The sequence below is a fragment of the Chiloscyllium plagiosum genome, unplaced genomic scaffold (genome assembly GCF_037043375.1).
Source record: "Chiloscyllium plagiosum isolate Xiang-an unplaced genomic scaffold, Cpla_swu_hap1 HiC_scaffold_16, whole genome shotgun sequence".
Taxonomy (NCBI): Eukaryota; Metazoa; Chordata; class Chondrichthyes; order Orectolobiformes; family Hemiscylliidae; genus Chiloscyllium; species Chiloscyllium plagiosum.
In genome coordinates, this window is record NW_028270154.1 from 74,178,367 (window position 1) to 74,197,530 (window position 19,164).

The 19,164-nt window shown below is 41.1% G+C and overlaps 1 protein-coding gene across 1 annotated transcript in view; it reads left to right on the plus strand.

Annotated features, from left to right (window-relative positions):
• Positions 1–19,164, plus strand: part of LOC122556776 (ran-binding protein 17-like) — a 1,080,295-nt gene that overhangs the window by 604,118 nt on the left and 457,013 nt on the right. The window contains exons 17-18 of the mRNA XM_043703926.2: positions 4,929–4,992; positions 5,767–5,881. Of these exons, the coding sequence (XP_043559861.2) occupies positions 4,929–4,992; positions 5,767–5,881 (179 nt within the window). The remainder of the gene's footprint in view (positions 1–4,928; positions 4,993–5,766; positions 5,882–19,164) is intronic.

Below are 19,164 nucleotides of genomic sequence, written 5' to 3' on the forward strand. Positions count from 1 at the left end.
ATTATAGAAGAGGAGGTGCTGGAGGTCTTTAAATACATAAAAGTAGATAAAAACCTGGGACCTGATGAGGTGCATCCTAGAACTTTGTGGGAAGCTAGGGAAGAGACTGCTGGAATCCTCACTGAGATATTTGCATCTTCGACAGCCATGAATGAGATGCCGAAAGAGTGAAAGTATTTAAGAAAGCTTGGAATGAAAAGTCCAGGGAACTATAGACCAATGACCCTAATGTCAGTGGCTTGTAGGAGGTGGAGGGAATCCTGAGGGACAGGATTTACATGCGTTTGGAGAGGCAAGCACCGATTAGGGATAGTCAACATGGCTTTGTGCAAGGGCAATCATGTTTCACTAACTTGTTTTGAGTTTTTAAAGAAATGACAAAGGCAATTGGTGAAGGCAGAACAGTAGATGTCTGTACAGACCTCAGCAAGACATTCGAAAAGATTCTGCATGATAGCCTGGTTAGCAAGATTAGATCACATGGGATCCAGGAAGAACTAGCCAATTGGATACAAAATTGGCTTGAAGTTAGAAGACAGTGAGTGTTAGTAGAGGGTTGTTTTTCGAACTGTGACCAGCGGTATGCTGCAAGAATTGGTGCTGGGTCCACTGCTTTTTGTCAGTTATATAAATGATTTGGATGTGAATTTAGGAGGTAGATTAGCTTAGATTACTTTACAGTGTGGAAACAGGCCCTTCGGCCCAACAAGTCCACACCAACCCGCCCCGAAGCGCAACCCACCCATACCCCTACATTTATCCCTTACCTAACACTACGGACAATTTAGCATGGCCAATTCACCTAACCCGCACATCTTTAGACTGTGGGAGGAAACCGGAGCACCCGGAGGAAACCCACGCAGACACGGGGAGAATGTGCAAACTCCACACAGTCAGTCGCCTGAGGCGGGAATTGAACCCGGGTCTCTGGCGCTGTGAGGCAGCAGTGCTAACCACTGTGCCACCGTGCCGCCCACTTTAGTGAGGTACCTTAGTGAGTTTGCAGATGACAAAATTGGTGGTGTAGTGGACAGTAAAGAAGGTTATCTCCAAGGACAATGGGACCTGGATCAGATGAGTCAATGGTTAAGGAGTGGCAGAAGGAGATTAATTTAGATAAATGCAAGGTTGCATTTTGGAAAGGCAAACCAGGGCATGACTTATATAGTCAATGAGTCAGGCAGCATCCGAGGAGCAGGAAAATTGACGTTTCGGGCAAAAACCCTTCATCAGTTCATTCCTGATGAAGGGCTTTTCCCTGAAAGGTCGAATTTTCCTGCTTCTCTGATACTGCCTGAGCTGCTGTGCTTTTCCAGCACCACTCTAATCTAGACTCTGATCTCCAGCATCTGCAATCCTCACTTTTGCCTTATATATTCAATGGTAGGACCATGGGGAGTGTTGCCGAACAAAGAGACCTGAGGGTACAGGAGCATATTTCCTTGAAAGTGTAGTTGCTGATGGACAAGATGACGACAAAGGTGAAAGTGAGGACTGCAGATGCTGGAGATCAGAGTCAAGATTAGAGTTGTGCTGGAAAGCACAGCAGGTCAGGCAGCATCCGAGGAACAGGAAAATCGACATTTTGGGCAAAAGCAGGAATGAGACAGGGAGCCTCAAGGGTGGAGAGATAAATGGGAGGGGAGTGGGGCTGGGCAAAAGGTAGCTTAGAGTGCAATAGATTGATGGAAATGGGGGGTAAAGCTGATAGGATGGTGGGGAGGGTGGAGTGGATAGGTGGGAAGGAAGATGGACAGATGGGACGGGTCATGAGGACGGTGCTGAGCTGGAAGGTTGGAACTGGGGTAAGATGGAGGGAGGGAAAGTGAGGAAACTGGTGAAATCCACGTTGATGTCATGGGTTGGAGGTTCCTGAGGCAAAAGATGAGGCTTTCTTCCTCCAGGCATCGGGGGATAAGGGAGTGGTGATAGAGGAGGCCAAGGACCTGTATGTCCTCGGCAGAGTAGGAGGGGGAGTTAAAGTGTTCAGCCACGGGGCGGTAGGGTTGATTGGTGCCGGTGTACCGGAGATGTTCTCTGAAGCGCTCTGCGAGTAGGCATTGTGTCTACCCAATGCAGAGGAAACCGCATCGGGAGCAGTGGATACAGTAAATGACATGTGTGGAAGTGCAGGTGAAACTTTGATGGATGTGGAAGAATCCTTTGGGGCCATGGGCGGAGGTGAGGAGGGAGGCGTGGCCTCAGGTTTTGCAATTCCTGCAGCAGTAGGGTTAGGTGCCGGGATGTGAGGGTGGATTGTTTGGAGGGTAGTCACGGGGAGAATGGTTTTTGCGGAAAGTAGATAGGGGTGGAGAGGGAAATATGTTTGTGGTGGTAGGCTCTGGTTGCAAGTGGCAGAAATGGCAGAGGACGATGCAATTTATACAGAGGTTGGTGATGTGGAAGGTGAGGACCGGGTGGGGGGATTCTGTTCTTGTTGCAGTTGGAGGGGTGGAGTTCTAGGGCGGAGGTGCAGAAAGTGAATAAGATGCGCTGGAGGGCATCATCCACCACATGGGAGGGAAATTGCAGTCTTTAAAGAAGGAGGGCATCTGGTGTGTTCTGTGATGGAACTGGTCCTCCTGGGAACAGATGCAGCAGAGGAATTGCGAACAAGGGATAGCATTTTTGCAGGAGGCAGGATGGGAGTTGGTGTAATCCAGGTAGCTATGGGAGTCTGTGGGTTTGTAGAAAATGTCAGTGTTGAGTTGGTCACCGTTGATGGAGATGGAGAGGTCCAGGAAGGGGACAGAGGTGTCAGGGACGGTCCAGGTGAATTTAAGGTCGGGGTGGAATGTGTTGGTGAAGTTGATGAACTGTTCAACCTCCCCGTGGGAGCACGAGGTGGTGCCGATGCAGTCATCAATATAGTGGAGAAAAAGATGGTGAAAAAGGCATTAGGCAAGATTGACTTCAACGGTCAGTGCATTGAATATACAAGTTGGAATGTCATGTTGTGACTGGTACAGTACATTGGTGAGACCACTTTTAGAATACTGCTTCCAATTCTGGTCTCCTCGCTATGGGAAGGATGTTGTTAAACTTGAAAGGGTTCAGAAAATATTTACAAGTATGTTGCCGTGATTGGAGGGTTTCTGTTATTGGGAGAGGCTGAATAGGCTCGGGCTTTTGTCCTTGGAGTATTGGAGGCTGGGGGGTAATGTTATAGAAATTTATAAAACCATTAGGTGTATAAGTAGGTTGAATAGCCAAGGTCTTTTTCCCAGGGTAGGGGAGCCCAAAACTAGAGACCATGGGTTTAAGATGAAAAGGGAAAGATTTAAAATGGATGTCAGGGGCAGCTTTTCCCCTGAGGTTGGTGCATGTATAGAACGAGCTGCCAGAGGAGGTGGTGGAGGCGGGTGCAATTACATTTTAAAAACATCTGGATTGGTACAACATGAATAGAGAAGGTTTTGAGGGATATGGGCCAAATGCTGGCAAATAGGGCTAGATCAGTTTAGAATAGTTGGTCGATGCAGACAAGTTCGAACAAAGGGTCCATTTCCTTAAGACTAATGCTGAGTATTCCAGTCATCTGTTCTGTTAGGGCCTTGTTTCCTTGGCAAAGCGATCTTTAATGCCATTACTCTTTAAGTGACAAAGTTCCACAGTTCTTCCCTTTTACTCCTAACACCTTGTTTTCTTGCCTCCTTTGATACTTGAATGCAGTCATCAAATGGAATCCTTTGCTTGAATCTACACTTAAAGAAACATATAGATGAGAAATTAACTTTGCTCTGGTTCATTCTTACACGCACATATCCCTGAACTAAACCTCTTAATTGTCTTTGGAATGATATGATTTTTGTCTCCATTCTATCTGAACTTTTATTGCTTGCTGAAAACACAACAGTCCCAAAATCCTTCCCCTTTTTCATCACTCAAATGAATTTCTGAATTGTTTTTGGACCTTCTCAAAGTAATAAGATCCTTCTAATGATTACAAATGTGATTGCCTTGCCTTTTGTACTGATATGTAGAGTGCCTCCATTATTGAAAGTGTGGCGCCTCCCCTTCAGTTGTCTCCCACCATCATGACAGGTTGTGGCAAAACTGCAGACTTTCAATCTTAGCTATAGCTTGAGGGATCACTTCGCGCTCTCTGTAACATGGTGCTTGTGCTGTTTAGCAGGTCCAGTGCTGCTGCTGGAATGCCCTACTACAATACTATTATGTCAAGTCCCCTGTCTTGATACTTATTGTAGAATTTGTGTCATTCCCATTCAATGTTGTAACAGCAGTAGTTTGATTCCAACTATGTACATTTCATGGTAACTCGTAAGTTTGTGATATTGTCTGTTTTGCACACTTACAATGTCATTTTCAAGGTATTGTGGTGCAAATGTATCCATGGATTAAATTGCAAATCTCATATCACTCATATCTGGTAGGTATGTACTCAGAACTAGCACAACATACTCAAAGCAGAAATGCAAAAATGTTTAAAATCCTCCTTTGCAAACCTTTTGTAGGAAGGCTCAGTGGTTAGCACTGCTGCCTCACAGCGCCAGGGATGTGTGTTCGATTGCAGCCTCCAGCGACTTTCTGTGTGGAGTTTGCACATTCTCCCTGTGTCTGCGTGGGTTTCCTCCCACAGTCCAAAGATGTTCAGGTTAGGTGAAATGACCATGCTAAGTTGCCCATAGAGTTCAGGGATATGTAGGCTAGGTGCATAAGTCAGGGGTAAATGTAAAGTAACAGGGTAGGGGAATGGGTCTGGGTGGGTTACTGTTCAGAGGTGTTTTGTGGACTTGTTATGGCCAGTTTCCACACTGTAGGGATTCTAGAGATAATTGCTAGGCATTGCCTGGCAACTGCTTTTTGTCATGTTTATGATCGACTGCTTTTACAGGATATTTAAACCAGTCATGTCACAGAGCTTTAGCTGTGCTTCTTTACGTTCATACCCTTGACATTGCCATTACATACGCCATCTTAAAGAAGTTGGTAAAGATTGATGCAGTTCGATTCATGCTTCGGAACCACACTGTAAGTAGCTTTTATTTATCAGACAATAGTTTTTATTTTAAAAATGTTTTGCTAACTCATTGCAGATTATTCTTCTTTGAATGACATACTGTTATTTAGTCATAGAAGCTGAAGTAATGACCAGACGTGCAAAATTAAAACCAGGCTAATTATTTGCTCCTTGCATTTTCATGAAATTTGGGTACATTTTGTCGCCTTTTGAAAACTAGCTATTTAACCCAGCTTCTTGAAAGGGCCAGTTCATTTAAGTTCTGTAATATTAATCAGACAATCTGTGTTTAAACCCAATTTTACCAGGCCACATGATTTTTGTTTTATTAATCTATTTTCTAATCACCTGTTCAGAAATATTATTTCATGCCTCTGGAGAAGATGGGACTTGAGCCCGGGCTTCCTAGTCCAGGGAAGGGGCACTGCCACTGTGCCACAAGAGGGCTCTAAGCCACATGGTATTAGCCAGTTCAAGGAGTGAGCTTCAGTTTGTTTAGGGAGCAAATCAAATCAGCTAGGCCTATTAATCCATTTTTGAAAGTTCTTATGTGCACGTATCAGCCAAGAACAGGGCTGAACTCATCACTTGTGTCCTACACTGTCAAATAACTTGTCTGGCGTACAGTCTCTGGGCTCACGTGCAGAAATGTGAGACACTAGAGAGCTACTGATGCAACGCCTTCAGAGACAAGGTATGAAAATTGAAGCTTTCCTCTACGGTATTGAAATAAGCGTATATGGTGATTAATTGCATTTTCCTCTGCTTCTCTTTTGGATCATTAGTGTGAACACTTCCCTTTCCTGGGCATCAGTGAACATTTCCACCTTGGTGATGCTGTTCTGAGATGCCGCACAACCTTCTATACAGCACTGACTCGCCTGCTTCTCATAGACTTGGGTAAGCCGGAAAAGTTCAGCTGTCACATTTGAAAAACGAACTATTTATCACAGCAGCTTGCCTCAGGCTTATACATGAAAATGGTTATTGTTAAAGACTTTTTCTGGGAGATTTTTTTCTTTTTATTAACCCGCCCCTTCGATTCTTTTTAAAATTAAATTTACGAGTATATTGATGAAAATAATATCGTCCTAAAATATAATGTTCCAATTCCTTTTTGTTTAGAACATATTAAAGTGCAGATTTTGTAATTAAATAAACTGGATTGTGCTAAATTTTGAGCTGCTTCTACTATCACTTGTCAGTCATTCGCATGGTGCATGGGAGCATCATGTAATATTTCCTGGATTGCAGGGAATATAATTGGTCACACTTTTTCAAAAATGCTTTTCAGCATTCTGGCGTCATATAAAGCCCTTTCTTCCTGAAGCTTGCCACTCTCACTGGGCTACAAACGTATGTTTCAATACCCTTCAAAGTGGCCTTTCTTCACACATGACTGTGGACAGTTGGCTTCAACCAACTATTCAACTGAAGATGCTGTCACCACTGAGCCCAAATAATGTTGCCATATGATGATCATAGGCCTGGTACACTAGCTTTTGTTTCCTCCCATATGCCCAATAACATTAAAAGCAGTACCATGCTATAACCAACAGCAAACTACTGCAGCTGCTTTAAATTGGAGATAAAAACAGAAAATGCTAAAGAAATTCAACAAGTCTGGCAACATTTGTGGAGAGAGAAATAGATTCAACATTTCATAAAAACATAGAAAACATGATTAGATGTAGGCTATTCAGCTTTTGAACTTGCTCTGACAATCAAATGATCATCCAATTAAGTACTACGTTCCCTCTTTCTCCCCATAACCTTTATCCTATTGACCTTACAAACTATATCTGACTCCTTCTTGAAAACATTCAATCCTTTGGCCTTAACTATGGAATCCTGTGGCAGAGAATTCCATAGGCTCACCACTTTCTGCATGACAGAATTTCTCCTCACTTTAATCTGAAATGATCTATGCCTTAGACTCTTAAACTGTGACCCATAGGTATGGATTCCCTAGTCATTGGGACATCCTTCCTGCATGTACCACGTCTGGTCCAGTTAGAAATGTTTAGGTCTCTATGACATTGATATTGCTCCCCACCACCACAACCACCACCCCCCAAAACAAAAAGTCACAGGTTGACTGGTTGGTAAAGAAGGCATTCAACACAATTGCCTTTTTGGTCAGAGCATAGAGTATAGGTTTTGTGATATCATGTTACGGCTGTACAGAACATTGGCCGGCCACATCTGGAGTACTATGTACAGTTCTGGTCATCCTTCTGTAGAAAGGATGTTATTAAATTGGAAAGAGTGCAGAAAAGATGTACAAAGATGTTACTGGGACTGGAGGGTTTACATTATAAGGCGAGGATGGATATGCTGATACATTTTTCCCTAGAGTGCAGAAGGTTGAGGGGTGCTCTTATAAAACAATAAGAGACATAGCTAAGGTGACTTGCCAAGATCTTTTCCCCACAATATGGGGAATTCAAAAGTAGAGGACATAGCTTTAAGGTGAGAAGAGAAAGATTTAAAAGGGATTTGAGGGGCAACGTTTTCTTTGAGAGGTTGGCCCTTATATGGAATGAACTGCCAGAGAAAGTGGAAGGTGCAGGAACAGTTACAATATTTAAATACCATTTGGACAGGTACATGAACAGGAAGAGTTTAGAGGGATATGGGCCAAATCCAGACAAATGCCAACTGGTTTAGTTTGGGAAGCCTGGTCGGCAGTTCTTATTCATGCAATAAGCTAAATGTCCTTTAAACTTTGTGACTGTACCCGCACCACCACTTCCTCTGGAAGTTCATTCCACCCATGACCCATCTTTGTGTAAAAAAATTGCCTCTCATATCTTTTTTTAAATCTTTCTCCTCTCACCTTAAAAATATGCCCCCAGTCATCTGCAAATTTGGAGATATTGTGTTTAGTTCCCTCATCTAATTCATGAATATAAATTGTGAATACTTCCAAGTACTGACCCCTGTGGTGCTGCACTAGCCAGTGGATTTCACTTGGAAATTACTTGGAAGGTTAAATCTTCCTTCTGTCTACCAACCAGTTCCCTATCCATGACAGCGCACTACCATCACTATCTGTCCTCCCTCCCCCCCCCCCCCCCCCCCCTCGTCCCAAGCACTTTAGTTTACATGCTAATCTCTTACTTGGGACCTTATCAAAAGCCTTCTGAATGTCTCTTCTTTTTTAAAACCTGAGTTCTGGAACTGAGTTCTAAAGAAGCGTCATACTAGACTCAAAATGTTAACTGTTTCCCTCTCCACCGATGTGATCAGACCTGCAGCACTTCTATTTCTCCATCACTTTCTATTTTAATTTCACTAGTATAATTTTTCCTCTCGCTCAGTTCAGACAACTCAATGTGGTCAGCAATGAAATTCCTTACGTTCTGATTGTGTAGAGAGGAAGTGACTCGTCATGAATAGAGGGTGTGAAATCAAAGGGTTTCAATTTCAAAGAGTACAGCATGTGAAAGGAAAGGGATTCTGGTCAGGTTCGGGATTATGTGTGAAGAGAAAGTTACACAATTGGTAACTGTGCTTAATTTTATGCAATAATAGGCATTAGCTGAAGATTCACTTGTCCTGTTATACTTGTGCAAAATATGGGCAGAATGGGCTGTTTTGTGCAATATATCTAAAGTAATCCATTGTAAATAAAACACTAGCCATGTTTGAATTACTGAAAGTGATAACAAGAAAAAAAAAATGCTGAAAATATGAATGATGGGTTGGAAATGCACTGTAACTCTATCAGATTGGTGTCTCGATGAAATGTTAATTTATGTTTTCTGTGTCATGTACATTTTCAGCACATGAACCTGTTCAGCACATAGGTAGAAGATATTTATTTTCAGCTCTTTGAAATGTACTAACCAACTATCTATTTCTGCTACAGAAAACAAAGTGAAACATCGGCATAAAAGATAATTATTATTTCTAATATATTCTGGAGAAAAAACAAATATCTACAATTGGGTTAAAGACAATAATTCAGTCCCCAGATTCTGCTAGCATTTGTAATTGGAATTACCAAAAGTGCTGGATTGAATTACTTGCTTGTAACTCATTGCTTGCTATCTATTATCTTTTTAATGTACAGTGTATATCGTCATTCGTTCTTTGTAATCTTTAACATATGATTCAACTTGTGGTATTCCAAACATTTTAGGACCATAGGGACCTGAGTAGTACCCTCAGCACCTCCAGCCTCTTCAGTGAGATTATGGCTGATTTGATCTTATGCATCCACTTTGACTCCATATCTTTTTGTACATCTGTATAGCTCAGATTTAAAATTATTAGTTGAACAAACATTTTACTGTTTTTCTGGGAGACTTTCCAACATTTGACTTGCCTTTTTCTTCTAATCTAATTATAGAAACATGGATTAATCTTGATAACTCACACAAGTCTCTCTTCACAGTTCCTTTACTTGCATCTACTGTGCTTTTTGCCTTGTTTCATTGTTCTTCTGTCACACTATTATTTATATTTTTATGTCCTTTTCCATTAATTTTATATACTTTTATATAACTCCTCTGCTCGTCTTGGCTGTTTAATTTAATAAGTATCTCTCTTGTCCCTGAGGGATATAATTTGATCATGACTTTTAAAAAAAAGCCTTAGTTGATCTCCTTTTACTATTTATGGTGGTTTTACTCAATAATAATTGACTAATTTGCTGTTGTCATTTGAATTGACCACACCGTCGTCTAGAATCTTAATAATGGTGTTAAGCTTATCCTTGTTAACCCTAACATTGTGTTTTAACATGTCATGATCTTTTATGTCAATGTTCTCCTCCCATTGACTTATTGACTATCTCAAACTAATTATTAGATCTAATGTATGCTGTCTGCAAGTTGGGATCTCAAGCATTGGGGTCAAATGCACTCAAATTCCCTTGCTTTCTGACTTAAACTATTCTATTCTTTTCAATCCAGAAGAAAATTAAATTCCCATTCATATATGCTAAAAATGTCTTTCATCTCCCAATCAATACGTTCTGCTTTGGTACCACACTCAAGAGGCAGTATTCAGCTCCCATTACGCTTATGTCTTCTTTTATACCTCAATTCTAATTGTGTTGTTCCTGCAATTGTTTTCCCTTACTATATCCCTTCTTACTGTTGGTGTAACAATACCTTTTACAAAGGAGACCATTTTTTTTCCCCTTATAGTACCCCTATCCTTTTAGGAAAGCCTAACTCCCAATCATGAGTAGCTTTTCACCATATCTCAGTCATCACCATTGTGTTAGATTATGACTCTGTTTGAACCTCTAATTCACTCAACTTATTTGATAACCTCATATTTTAGCAAATAAAAATTAAGGGACCTTAACTTGTGCTGCCACAATGTACTTTTCTCACACATTTAATATGTTAATTATTTGTCACTTGTGTTGTGATTACTTTGTTTTGGGACCAATCCAGGGTGTAACAGCTCTCAGGAATTCACTTTTTTTAAAGTGTTCCAAATATAATTTGAGGTACGTTTATTGGGATCCTTCCCTTAGATTCAAGATAAGCTAACCTTCAGCTTTCTTTTATATGCAGACTCTTCAGCGCAAGTTTGAATCTCTTTCTCTTGTCTTTGGACATTTAGACTTTTTCTTCAAGTCTGTTCCCAAGCTAACTGCTTTTCACTAAGAGGTTTCCTGTAGATTTCTGGTAATAGGAGCAGGCATAGATCATTCACGCCTTCGCGGATGCTCTGCCATTCAGTAGGATCATGGTTGATCCAACATCCCTCACGAGCACTTTCCTGCCTTTTCCCTGTAACTCTTGATTCTCCTAATGATTAAGAATCTATCTGTCTCAGCCCTAAATGTATACAAGAACTCTGCCCCCACGTTCTCAGAGGCAAGCAGATCCAAAGACACTCTACCCTCTGAAACAAGAAATTCCTCTTCATCTCAGTCTTAAATTTTTTTCTACCAGTTCCAATTATTTTCCCCATCACAACCTCAGTACCCAAAACTGAGCACAATCTCCCTCCTGCATTCTGGACTGTGGACAATATAGTTTGTATTTTCTGTGCTTAAGATGCAGACCTGGCTAACATTTATACTTTTCCTCCCTTGACTCTAAGTGAGTTGGGAAATAGTGAGGACTGCAGATGCTGGAGAGTCAGAGTCGATAAAGTGTAGTGCTGGAAAAAACACAGCAAGTCAAGCAGCACCTGAAAAACTCTTTAGGAGAGTCAACATTTCAGGTAGGACCCTTGACCATGGTGCTGTCCAAATTGTTGACTCTCCTAGGAGCTCCTCAGATGTAGCCTGACCTGCTATGTTTGTCCCCGCATCACACTTTATCAACTTGAAGTGAGTTGCAAACTAAAATCTGTAATTGACTTTATGATATTTTCCTGGATTTATAGGATCGCCTGTACGTTGCTTTTAATAGCTTTCTCTATCCTTCTCCATTGCAGAGAAAGCACCTTATCTTGTCTCCAATGAGAAATATTAATTATCTACTATCTGTTAATTATCTCTGACACAATATTCTTTCACCTTATCATCAGAGGAACAGATTTTGTGCAACAGTTTACAATACTGATACTGTTAACATCTCCATGGGTTTCAGAAAACTTTAACTATTTTGATTAAGGACATACCAACAGCTGTGATTTTTTTCAAATGTAAATAATGGTCACTTCTCTCTCAGTAGCACAGTTTGAGCCTTGCCTTTGATCCTTATTAATTACTACCCAGCTTTTAGTCGATTCAGATTACATGATCATTCTCATTTACTTAAAATATAAGAATACCGTCCAAAATTATAATCCTCTTACGAATCAAAAAATATGTTTTTAAGACAAAATAATGATGCAAGCATTGTCATTGTAACCTATCCAGTTGTGAAGTTGATTTCATGTTCACTTAGTAATCCTTCAGTTTTTGTATGACACCTCTAACAAGTGGGAGTTGAACTCCGATCTTCTGGCCAAAGATAGGGACAGTATCAGTATTTTACAAGACCAGGGCTGTCTCCAAGGAATATCATTACAGTATATGTGGTTCAGTGTGAGCAAGCATGAGATAGAAGCAGCCTCTGATTGCATGAACAATTCCTCTCAGATTCTGACAACTCTGTTTACCAAGATGCCTTTGGTTGCTCCCACAAAGGATGTTTCCATTGCAATTCCAGCACTTCACAAGTTGATTCACCCTCCCCTGTATGTACTTTCAACATTGGTCCCTATGGTCCCAGTCAGCATGGGCCTTGGGATGGGAAATCTGATTCACCCTGTCCTGGAGTCAGTTCTGCATAAGGTGCTTAATTTTAAATTTGTAGTTTACAGTTTTACTGTTCTCATTAGAATGGAAATATTCTGCTGCTCGTCCCAGCGACTGTTGGAAAATAAGTGGTTCATATACCACTGACTCTTCCAGTGTATGCCTATAAGAGCAGAAAGCTCAAAATTCATTATTGGTCTCACGACATGGGCAAAAATAGAAGAACCAGCTGTTGCTGTGAATTGTTCATCTTGCTGAATGAAAATTGCCCACATATCAAAATCAGTTGAAGATTCTATTAGGTTTCCATTTCTCTTTTTTTGAAATTGAATGTCTAGATTAGTCATTGGGTTAGGGGATGAGAGAAAACACCAATCTTGGTGTTTTCAAACACCAATCTTGGTGTTTTCAAACAGTTTGCCATGGACTTTGGAAAAAATGGAGGGGAGAGCGAGGCGGGGGGGGGGGGGGGTGGAATAAAGTTCTCCATGCTTTTACATTTGCTAAAAGGCTTTGCAAACCTTAATAAAGTAGTTGCATCTTATACAAAAGCAAAATTCTATAACTGCTAAAAGTGTAAATGTTGGAAATACTCAGCTGATCAAACAACGTCTGTGAAAAGAGAAACCAAGTTAAAACTTCAGAATTCAATGTGAAAGATCATGCAGCTCAGACATTACCCCTGTCTATCTATCCCCCCCATGTACCTAACCAGCTGAATGGCCTCTGGATTTCTTTCCTCCTTCCATTTTGTGCATCCTTCCAGCTATCCAGTCTGCAAGGCCGGAAATTCCCTGCATAAACTGATCCATATCATTATCTTAATTGTCTCCTTTGAGACACTCCTTAAAAATTATCTCCTAGGTCAAGCTTTGGTGTATCATCTGAATAGCTCCTCATATGTAGTTTTGCATCAAAGTTTATTTTGTGACATTCTTTTTGAAGCTTCTCAGAACATTTTAACTGTGCCGTTGCTATAATTAAGTGTAAATGACTTTGCCTAAGTCATTTTATATGAATTCTCTTTTTCTCTGTCTCTCCCTCCCACAAAATATTGTGAATAAACATTTCAGAATTTAAAAATTGCCAGAAGCATTTTAGGTCAAGTAACAAAGTTTGATCCTGTTTGCAAAGCTCCCTCAGTGGCCTAATTTGTGAATCAGTATCCAACAACTCCCACAGTCCAAGAATGTGCAGGTTAGGTGAATTGACTATGCTAAATTGCCCATAGTGTTAGGTGAAGGGGTAAATGTAGGGGAATGGGTCTGGGTGGGTTGCTCTTCGAGGGTCGATGTGGACTTGTTGGGCCGAAGGGCCAGTTTCCACACTGTAAGTAATCTAATCTAATCATGTTAGTTAGGTCAGGAGGTCCTAACATTAAAGATGTGTAGGATCAGTTAGCATTCCCCTTCCTTACTGATGGCCCGAGATTTTCACAACCACCAGACATTTCTAGGCATTTTATAAAATAAAGTACGATCAAGAGGCAGTAATATAGGTCACTGTTATACTATGGGAAACACTGCAGTCGATATGCACACAAATCCCTCAACCATCAGCGTGTTAATGACCAGTTAATCTGTTTTTTATGATGTTGATTGAGTGTTAAATATTGGCCAGGACACTACTTTTCTTCAAAATAGTGCCTCAGGATCTTTTGCCTCCACCAAGCATGCTATAATTTAAAATGTTGCATTTAAAAGTAATTCTGACAGTGCAACTCTCCCTCAGTAATTTACTGGAGTGTAGGCCATTGTCTTTGTACTCAGTGTCTGGAATGGGACCTGACCTCAGAATCAGGAGTCTAAGAAGTGGCAGTGTTACCAACATAGCCATGGCTGACGCTATCACAAATGAGCCACCTATTAGCACCTTTAGGGCTGAGGAGGAAGATTTAGTATTGAAAATGATGGATAAGTTTATTTGTGTTACTGTGAATGAAACAATGGAGTAGTAATTCAAACATGTAAAAGATATCAAACCAGTTATTTAAGAGTATTGCATTTAGTTATACTACAGTCTATGCTGAACTTCAAGCTTTTCAATTATAGTATTTCCTACAATCAGGTTAACTCTTTGAGTTACTGTTGTCATTATTTAATATTTTGTCCGTTGTAATTAATGTAATTTCTGTATCTAAATAAAGTATATTTAATTATGTTCTCAATGCAGACAATTAAATACCTTAGTTGTATTGGATTTTAAACCACAAGATCCAGCAACTAGTTTTCTGAATAAATGAAACTCTTGGTTTATTATCAAAACAAAACTAATAAAAATGCAATAATTTGTTGACATATACAGTCAGGAATAGAGAAGTATAAATGCTTCTAAATATTATTCTTTCTAAATATCTCTAAAACATTTTTGTAGCTCGGATGCTCGTTGTTGTGGTTCTGTTCGCCGAGCTGGGAATTTGTGTTGCAAACGTTTCATCCCCTGTCTAGGTGACATCCTCAGTGCTTGGGAGCCTCCTGTGAAGCGCTTCTGTAATCTTTCCTCCGGCATTTTGTAGTAGTTTGAATCTGCCGCTTCCGGTTGTCAGTTCCAGCTCTCCATTGCAGTGGCCGGTATATTGGGTCCAGGTCGATGTGCTTATTGATTGAATCTATGGATGAGTGCCATGCCTTTAGGAATTCCCTGGCTGTTCTCTGTTTGGCTTGTCCGATAATAGTAGTGTTGTCCCAGTCGAATTCATGTTGCTTGTCATCTGCGTGTGTGACTATTAAGGATAGCTGGTCGTGTCGTTTCGTGGCGAGTTGGTGTTCATGGATGCGGATCGTTAGCTGTCTTACCGCAAAATCAACCCAAACTATGGGTCAGATATGTGGATGATACCTTTGTAATCATTAAAAACACAGAAATAGAGAACACACACCGGATCATCAACGCCACACTCACAGGAATCCGATTCACGAGAGAGGAAGAAAAGGACAACCAACTCCAATTCCTAGAGGTGATGGTACAGAGAACACCTAACGGAGAATTCACCACAAAGGTATACAGGAAAGCCACACACACAGACCAAGTCCTGAACTATGAAAGCAACCACCCCAACACACACAAAAGAAGTTGCATCAAGACACTATTCAAAAGGGCCACAACACACTGCAGTACACCAGAACTGCAAAAAGAGGAAGAAGAACACCTATACAATGTATTCGCCAAAAACCGATACCCATCCAATTTCATCAACAGATGCCTAAGGGAAAGACAACGGAACGAGGACATGCCACAACCCAAAGTACTAGCCACACTACCATACATCAAGAGCATTTCCGAACTGACAGCCAGACTACTGCGACCATGAGGACTCATAACAGCACACAAACCAACAGCCACTCTCAGTCAACAACTCACCAGAACGAAGGACCCGATACCCAGCATGAGCAAAACCAATGTAGTGTACAAAATCCCATGCAAGGACTGCACAAAACACTACATAGGACAAACAGGAAGACAGCTAACGGAAGCGGCAGATTCAACCCACTACAAATGCCGGAGGAAAGATCACGGAAGCGCTTCACAGGAGGCTCCCAAGCACTGAGGATGTCACCTAGATTTGGGACGAAACATCTGCAACACAAATTCCCAGCTCGGCGAACAGAACCATAACGTCCCTAAAACATATAAGCAAACGTGTACAATATGCAGGAAAAGAGAAACTGATAAAGCAACAGATTTCTCTGCTCAGATTGGCTTTGTAAGAAAAAAGCACATTAGCTGATGGGTTATACTTGAAGGCAAAACAATAAAGCAGAGATGTTCTAGAATCTGTTGCTCTGATGTTCTGGCACATGTCGTCAAGTCACTAATCATGCATAGTTGTTTACATAGAACATAGAAGAATACAGCGCAGTACAGGCCCTTCGGTCCTCGATGTTGCGCCGATCCAAGCCCACCTAACCTACACTAGCCCACTATCCTCCATATGCCTATCCAATGCCCGCTTAAATGCCCATAATGAGGGAGAGTCCACCACTGCTACTGGCAGGGCATTCCATGTACTCACGACTCGCTGAGTAAAGAACCTACCCCTAACATCTGTCCTATACCTACCCCCCCTTAATTTAAAGCTATGCCCCCTTGTAAAAGCTGAAATATGAAATCTTTGTAGACATAGATGCTCAGGAAATGTCTCTTGAGATTTTCCTTTCAATCATTCAAATAGGTTTCATTCTGAAATAATGTAGGTGGTTTTCATGTCACATGGTGGTGGAGGGCCTGTGACCAGCGGTGTGCCACAGGATTGGTGCTGGGTCCAATGATTTTCATCATCTATATAAATGATTTTGATGTGACCGTAAGAGGTATTGTAAATGACATCACTATTGATGGTGTAGTGGACAGCCAAGAAGGTTACCTCAGAATACAACAGGACCTTGATCAGATAGGCCAATGGGCTGAGAAGTGACAGGTGGAGTTTAATTTAGATTAAAGTGAGGTGCTGCATTTTGGAAAAGAAAATCAGGGCAGGACTTATACACTTAGTGGTAAGGTCCTGGGGAGTATTGCTGAACAAAGAATCCTTGGAGTGCAGGTTCATAGTCTGTTGAAAGTTAAATTGCAGGTAGATAGGAGAATGAAGAAGGCGTTTGGATGCTTGTTTTTATTGGTCAGTTCATTGCTTATAGGAATTGGGAGGTCATATTGTGGCTGTACAGGACATTTTTGGAATACTGCATTCACTTCTGGTGTCCCTGCTATAGGATGGATGTTGTGAAACTTGGAAAGATTCAGAAAAGATTTACAAGGATGTTGCCAGGGTTACATAATTTGAGCTGTAGGGAGAGGCTGAGGCTATTTTGCCGAGAGTGTCGGAAGCTAGAGGTGACTGTGTAGATGTTTATTAAATCATGAGGAGCATGGATAGAATGAATAGTCAAGGTCTTTTCCCCAGGAATGGGTGAGCCCAAAACTAGAGAGCATAGTTTAAGGTGAGAGGGGAAAGATTTAAAAGGGACCTAAGGGGCAATTTTTTTTCACACAGAGGGTGGTGCATGTATGAAATGAGCTGCCAGAGGAGGTGGTGGAGGCTGATACAATTACAACATCATCATGGAGAAGTTGAACTGAAGGGTCTGTTTGCATCCTGTACAGCTCAAGACTCTATAAATTGGAGAAATCAGCCGGGTAGCCTGTTCATAGAATCATAGAATCCCAACAGTGTGGAATCAGGTCATTTGATCCGAAGAGTCCACACCGACTATCCGAACAGCATCCCACTCAAGCTCACCTCCCTAATCTGTAATACTGCATTTCCCATAGCTAATCCACCTAATCTACGCATCCCTAGATACGATGGGCAATTTAGCATGGCCAATTTACCTAACCTGCACATTTTGTACATTGCATGTATGTTTTTCTCCAACTCGGAAAACAACCAAATATTGCAGGTGCCAGAGATCTGAAGTAAAACCAATGGAGAACCTCAGCAGGTTTGGCAGCATCTATGGAGAGACAAACAGAGTTAACATTGTCAGTCCAATATGACTCTTCCAGAAGACGAAGTCATATCAGACTCAAAATATTAACTCTGAATTGAATTGAATTCGAAACAGCCCCCTACTGTACTCACTGTATTCCCGTGACTGTGTCACCCAATACCAGATTAATGCCATTTATAAGTTTGCTGATGAGACACCTCCATTGTTGGTTGAATGGCGATGAAACAGACTACAGATGGGAGGTGGAAGACCTAGAAAAATGGTGCACTGAGAATAACCGAGCTCTCAATGCCAGCAAAACCAAGGAACTCATTATTGACTTTCGGCATGATGTTACTCATGCCCCCCTACGCTTTAACAGCACAGAGGTGGAACGATTGGAGAGTGTCAAGCTCCTGGGAGTTGTCATCCACAACAAGCTTTCTTGGACTCTTCATGTGGATACACTGGTTACAAAGGTCCAACAATGTCTCTTCTTCCTCAGGCAGCTGAGGAAATTTGGCATGACGGAGAATACCCTTGCCAACTTTTATAGGTGCGCCATCGAGAGCATTCTGCCTGGATGTATCACTGCCTGGTGTGGCAACTGTACCATTCAAGATCAGAGACGGTTACAGAGAGTGGTGAATCACTCGGCCTGGACAATCACAAAGGCCAACCTCCCATCTGTAGAATCCATCTACCAGGCCTGCTGTCAAGGAAAGGCTGTCAGCATTCTCAAAGATCCATCCTACCTGAGCAATGTTTTTCTACAATCTCTACTATTGTGGAGAAGGGATAGAACCTGAACACATGCTCCAGCTGGTTTCATAACAGTTTCTACCCTTCTGTTGTTAGAATACTGAATGGACTCTCAAACTCTTAACATTTATCTGTGTTTTTGTTATTGCCACTGTTTACCTATTGTTTACTATCCATGCAACCTAACTATGTGATCTGCCTATATTGCTCACAAGACAAAGCTTTTCACTGTGCCTCGTACATATGACAATAAATTCAATTCACCTCTGTTTCTGTTACCACATGTGCTGCTGGACCGACTGAAATTCTCCAACACATTTCTGCTTTTAATGTAGCAATTATCAGCAGTCATGCTATTTCTAGAAAGCCTTATTTAAAAAAAAAACTCCAAAGTCCATAGTCAACTTTTAATGAGTTGGAAAGAAATCACTCCAGTAGGTCCACAAAACTTGAAATAAATTCATTTTCCACAATCCTTCAAAATCTAAACTCTCCAAGCAATGATAAGAATAAAGTGGTGTTTATAACACATGGAGTTTATCTTGTCCAAATTTAATAACAGTTTTTGAATCTATTAGAGGGGTTTTCTGAATTTATTGATGAATCCAAGATGGAGGACGGGAAAAATTTCTGGCTGTAACAGCTGCTCCTTTTTTGAGGTATTTTAGGTGGTGGAGTTGATTTCCTTGAATTCCAGGAGCAGCAATTACTGTTTTATATGCTGTTGCATTGTTTTGGAACTTTGGAAAAAAAAGTCAAAACAACAGTAGTTTTAA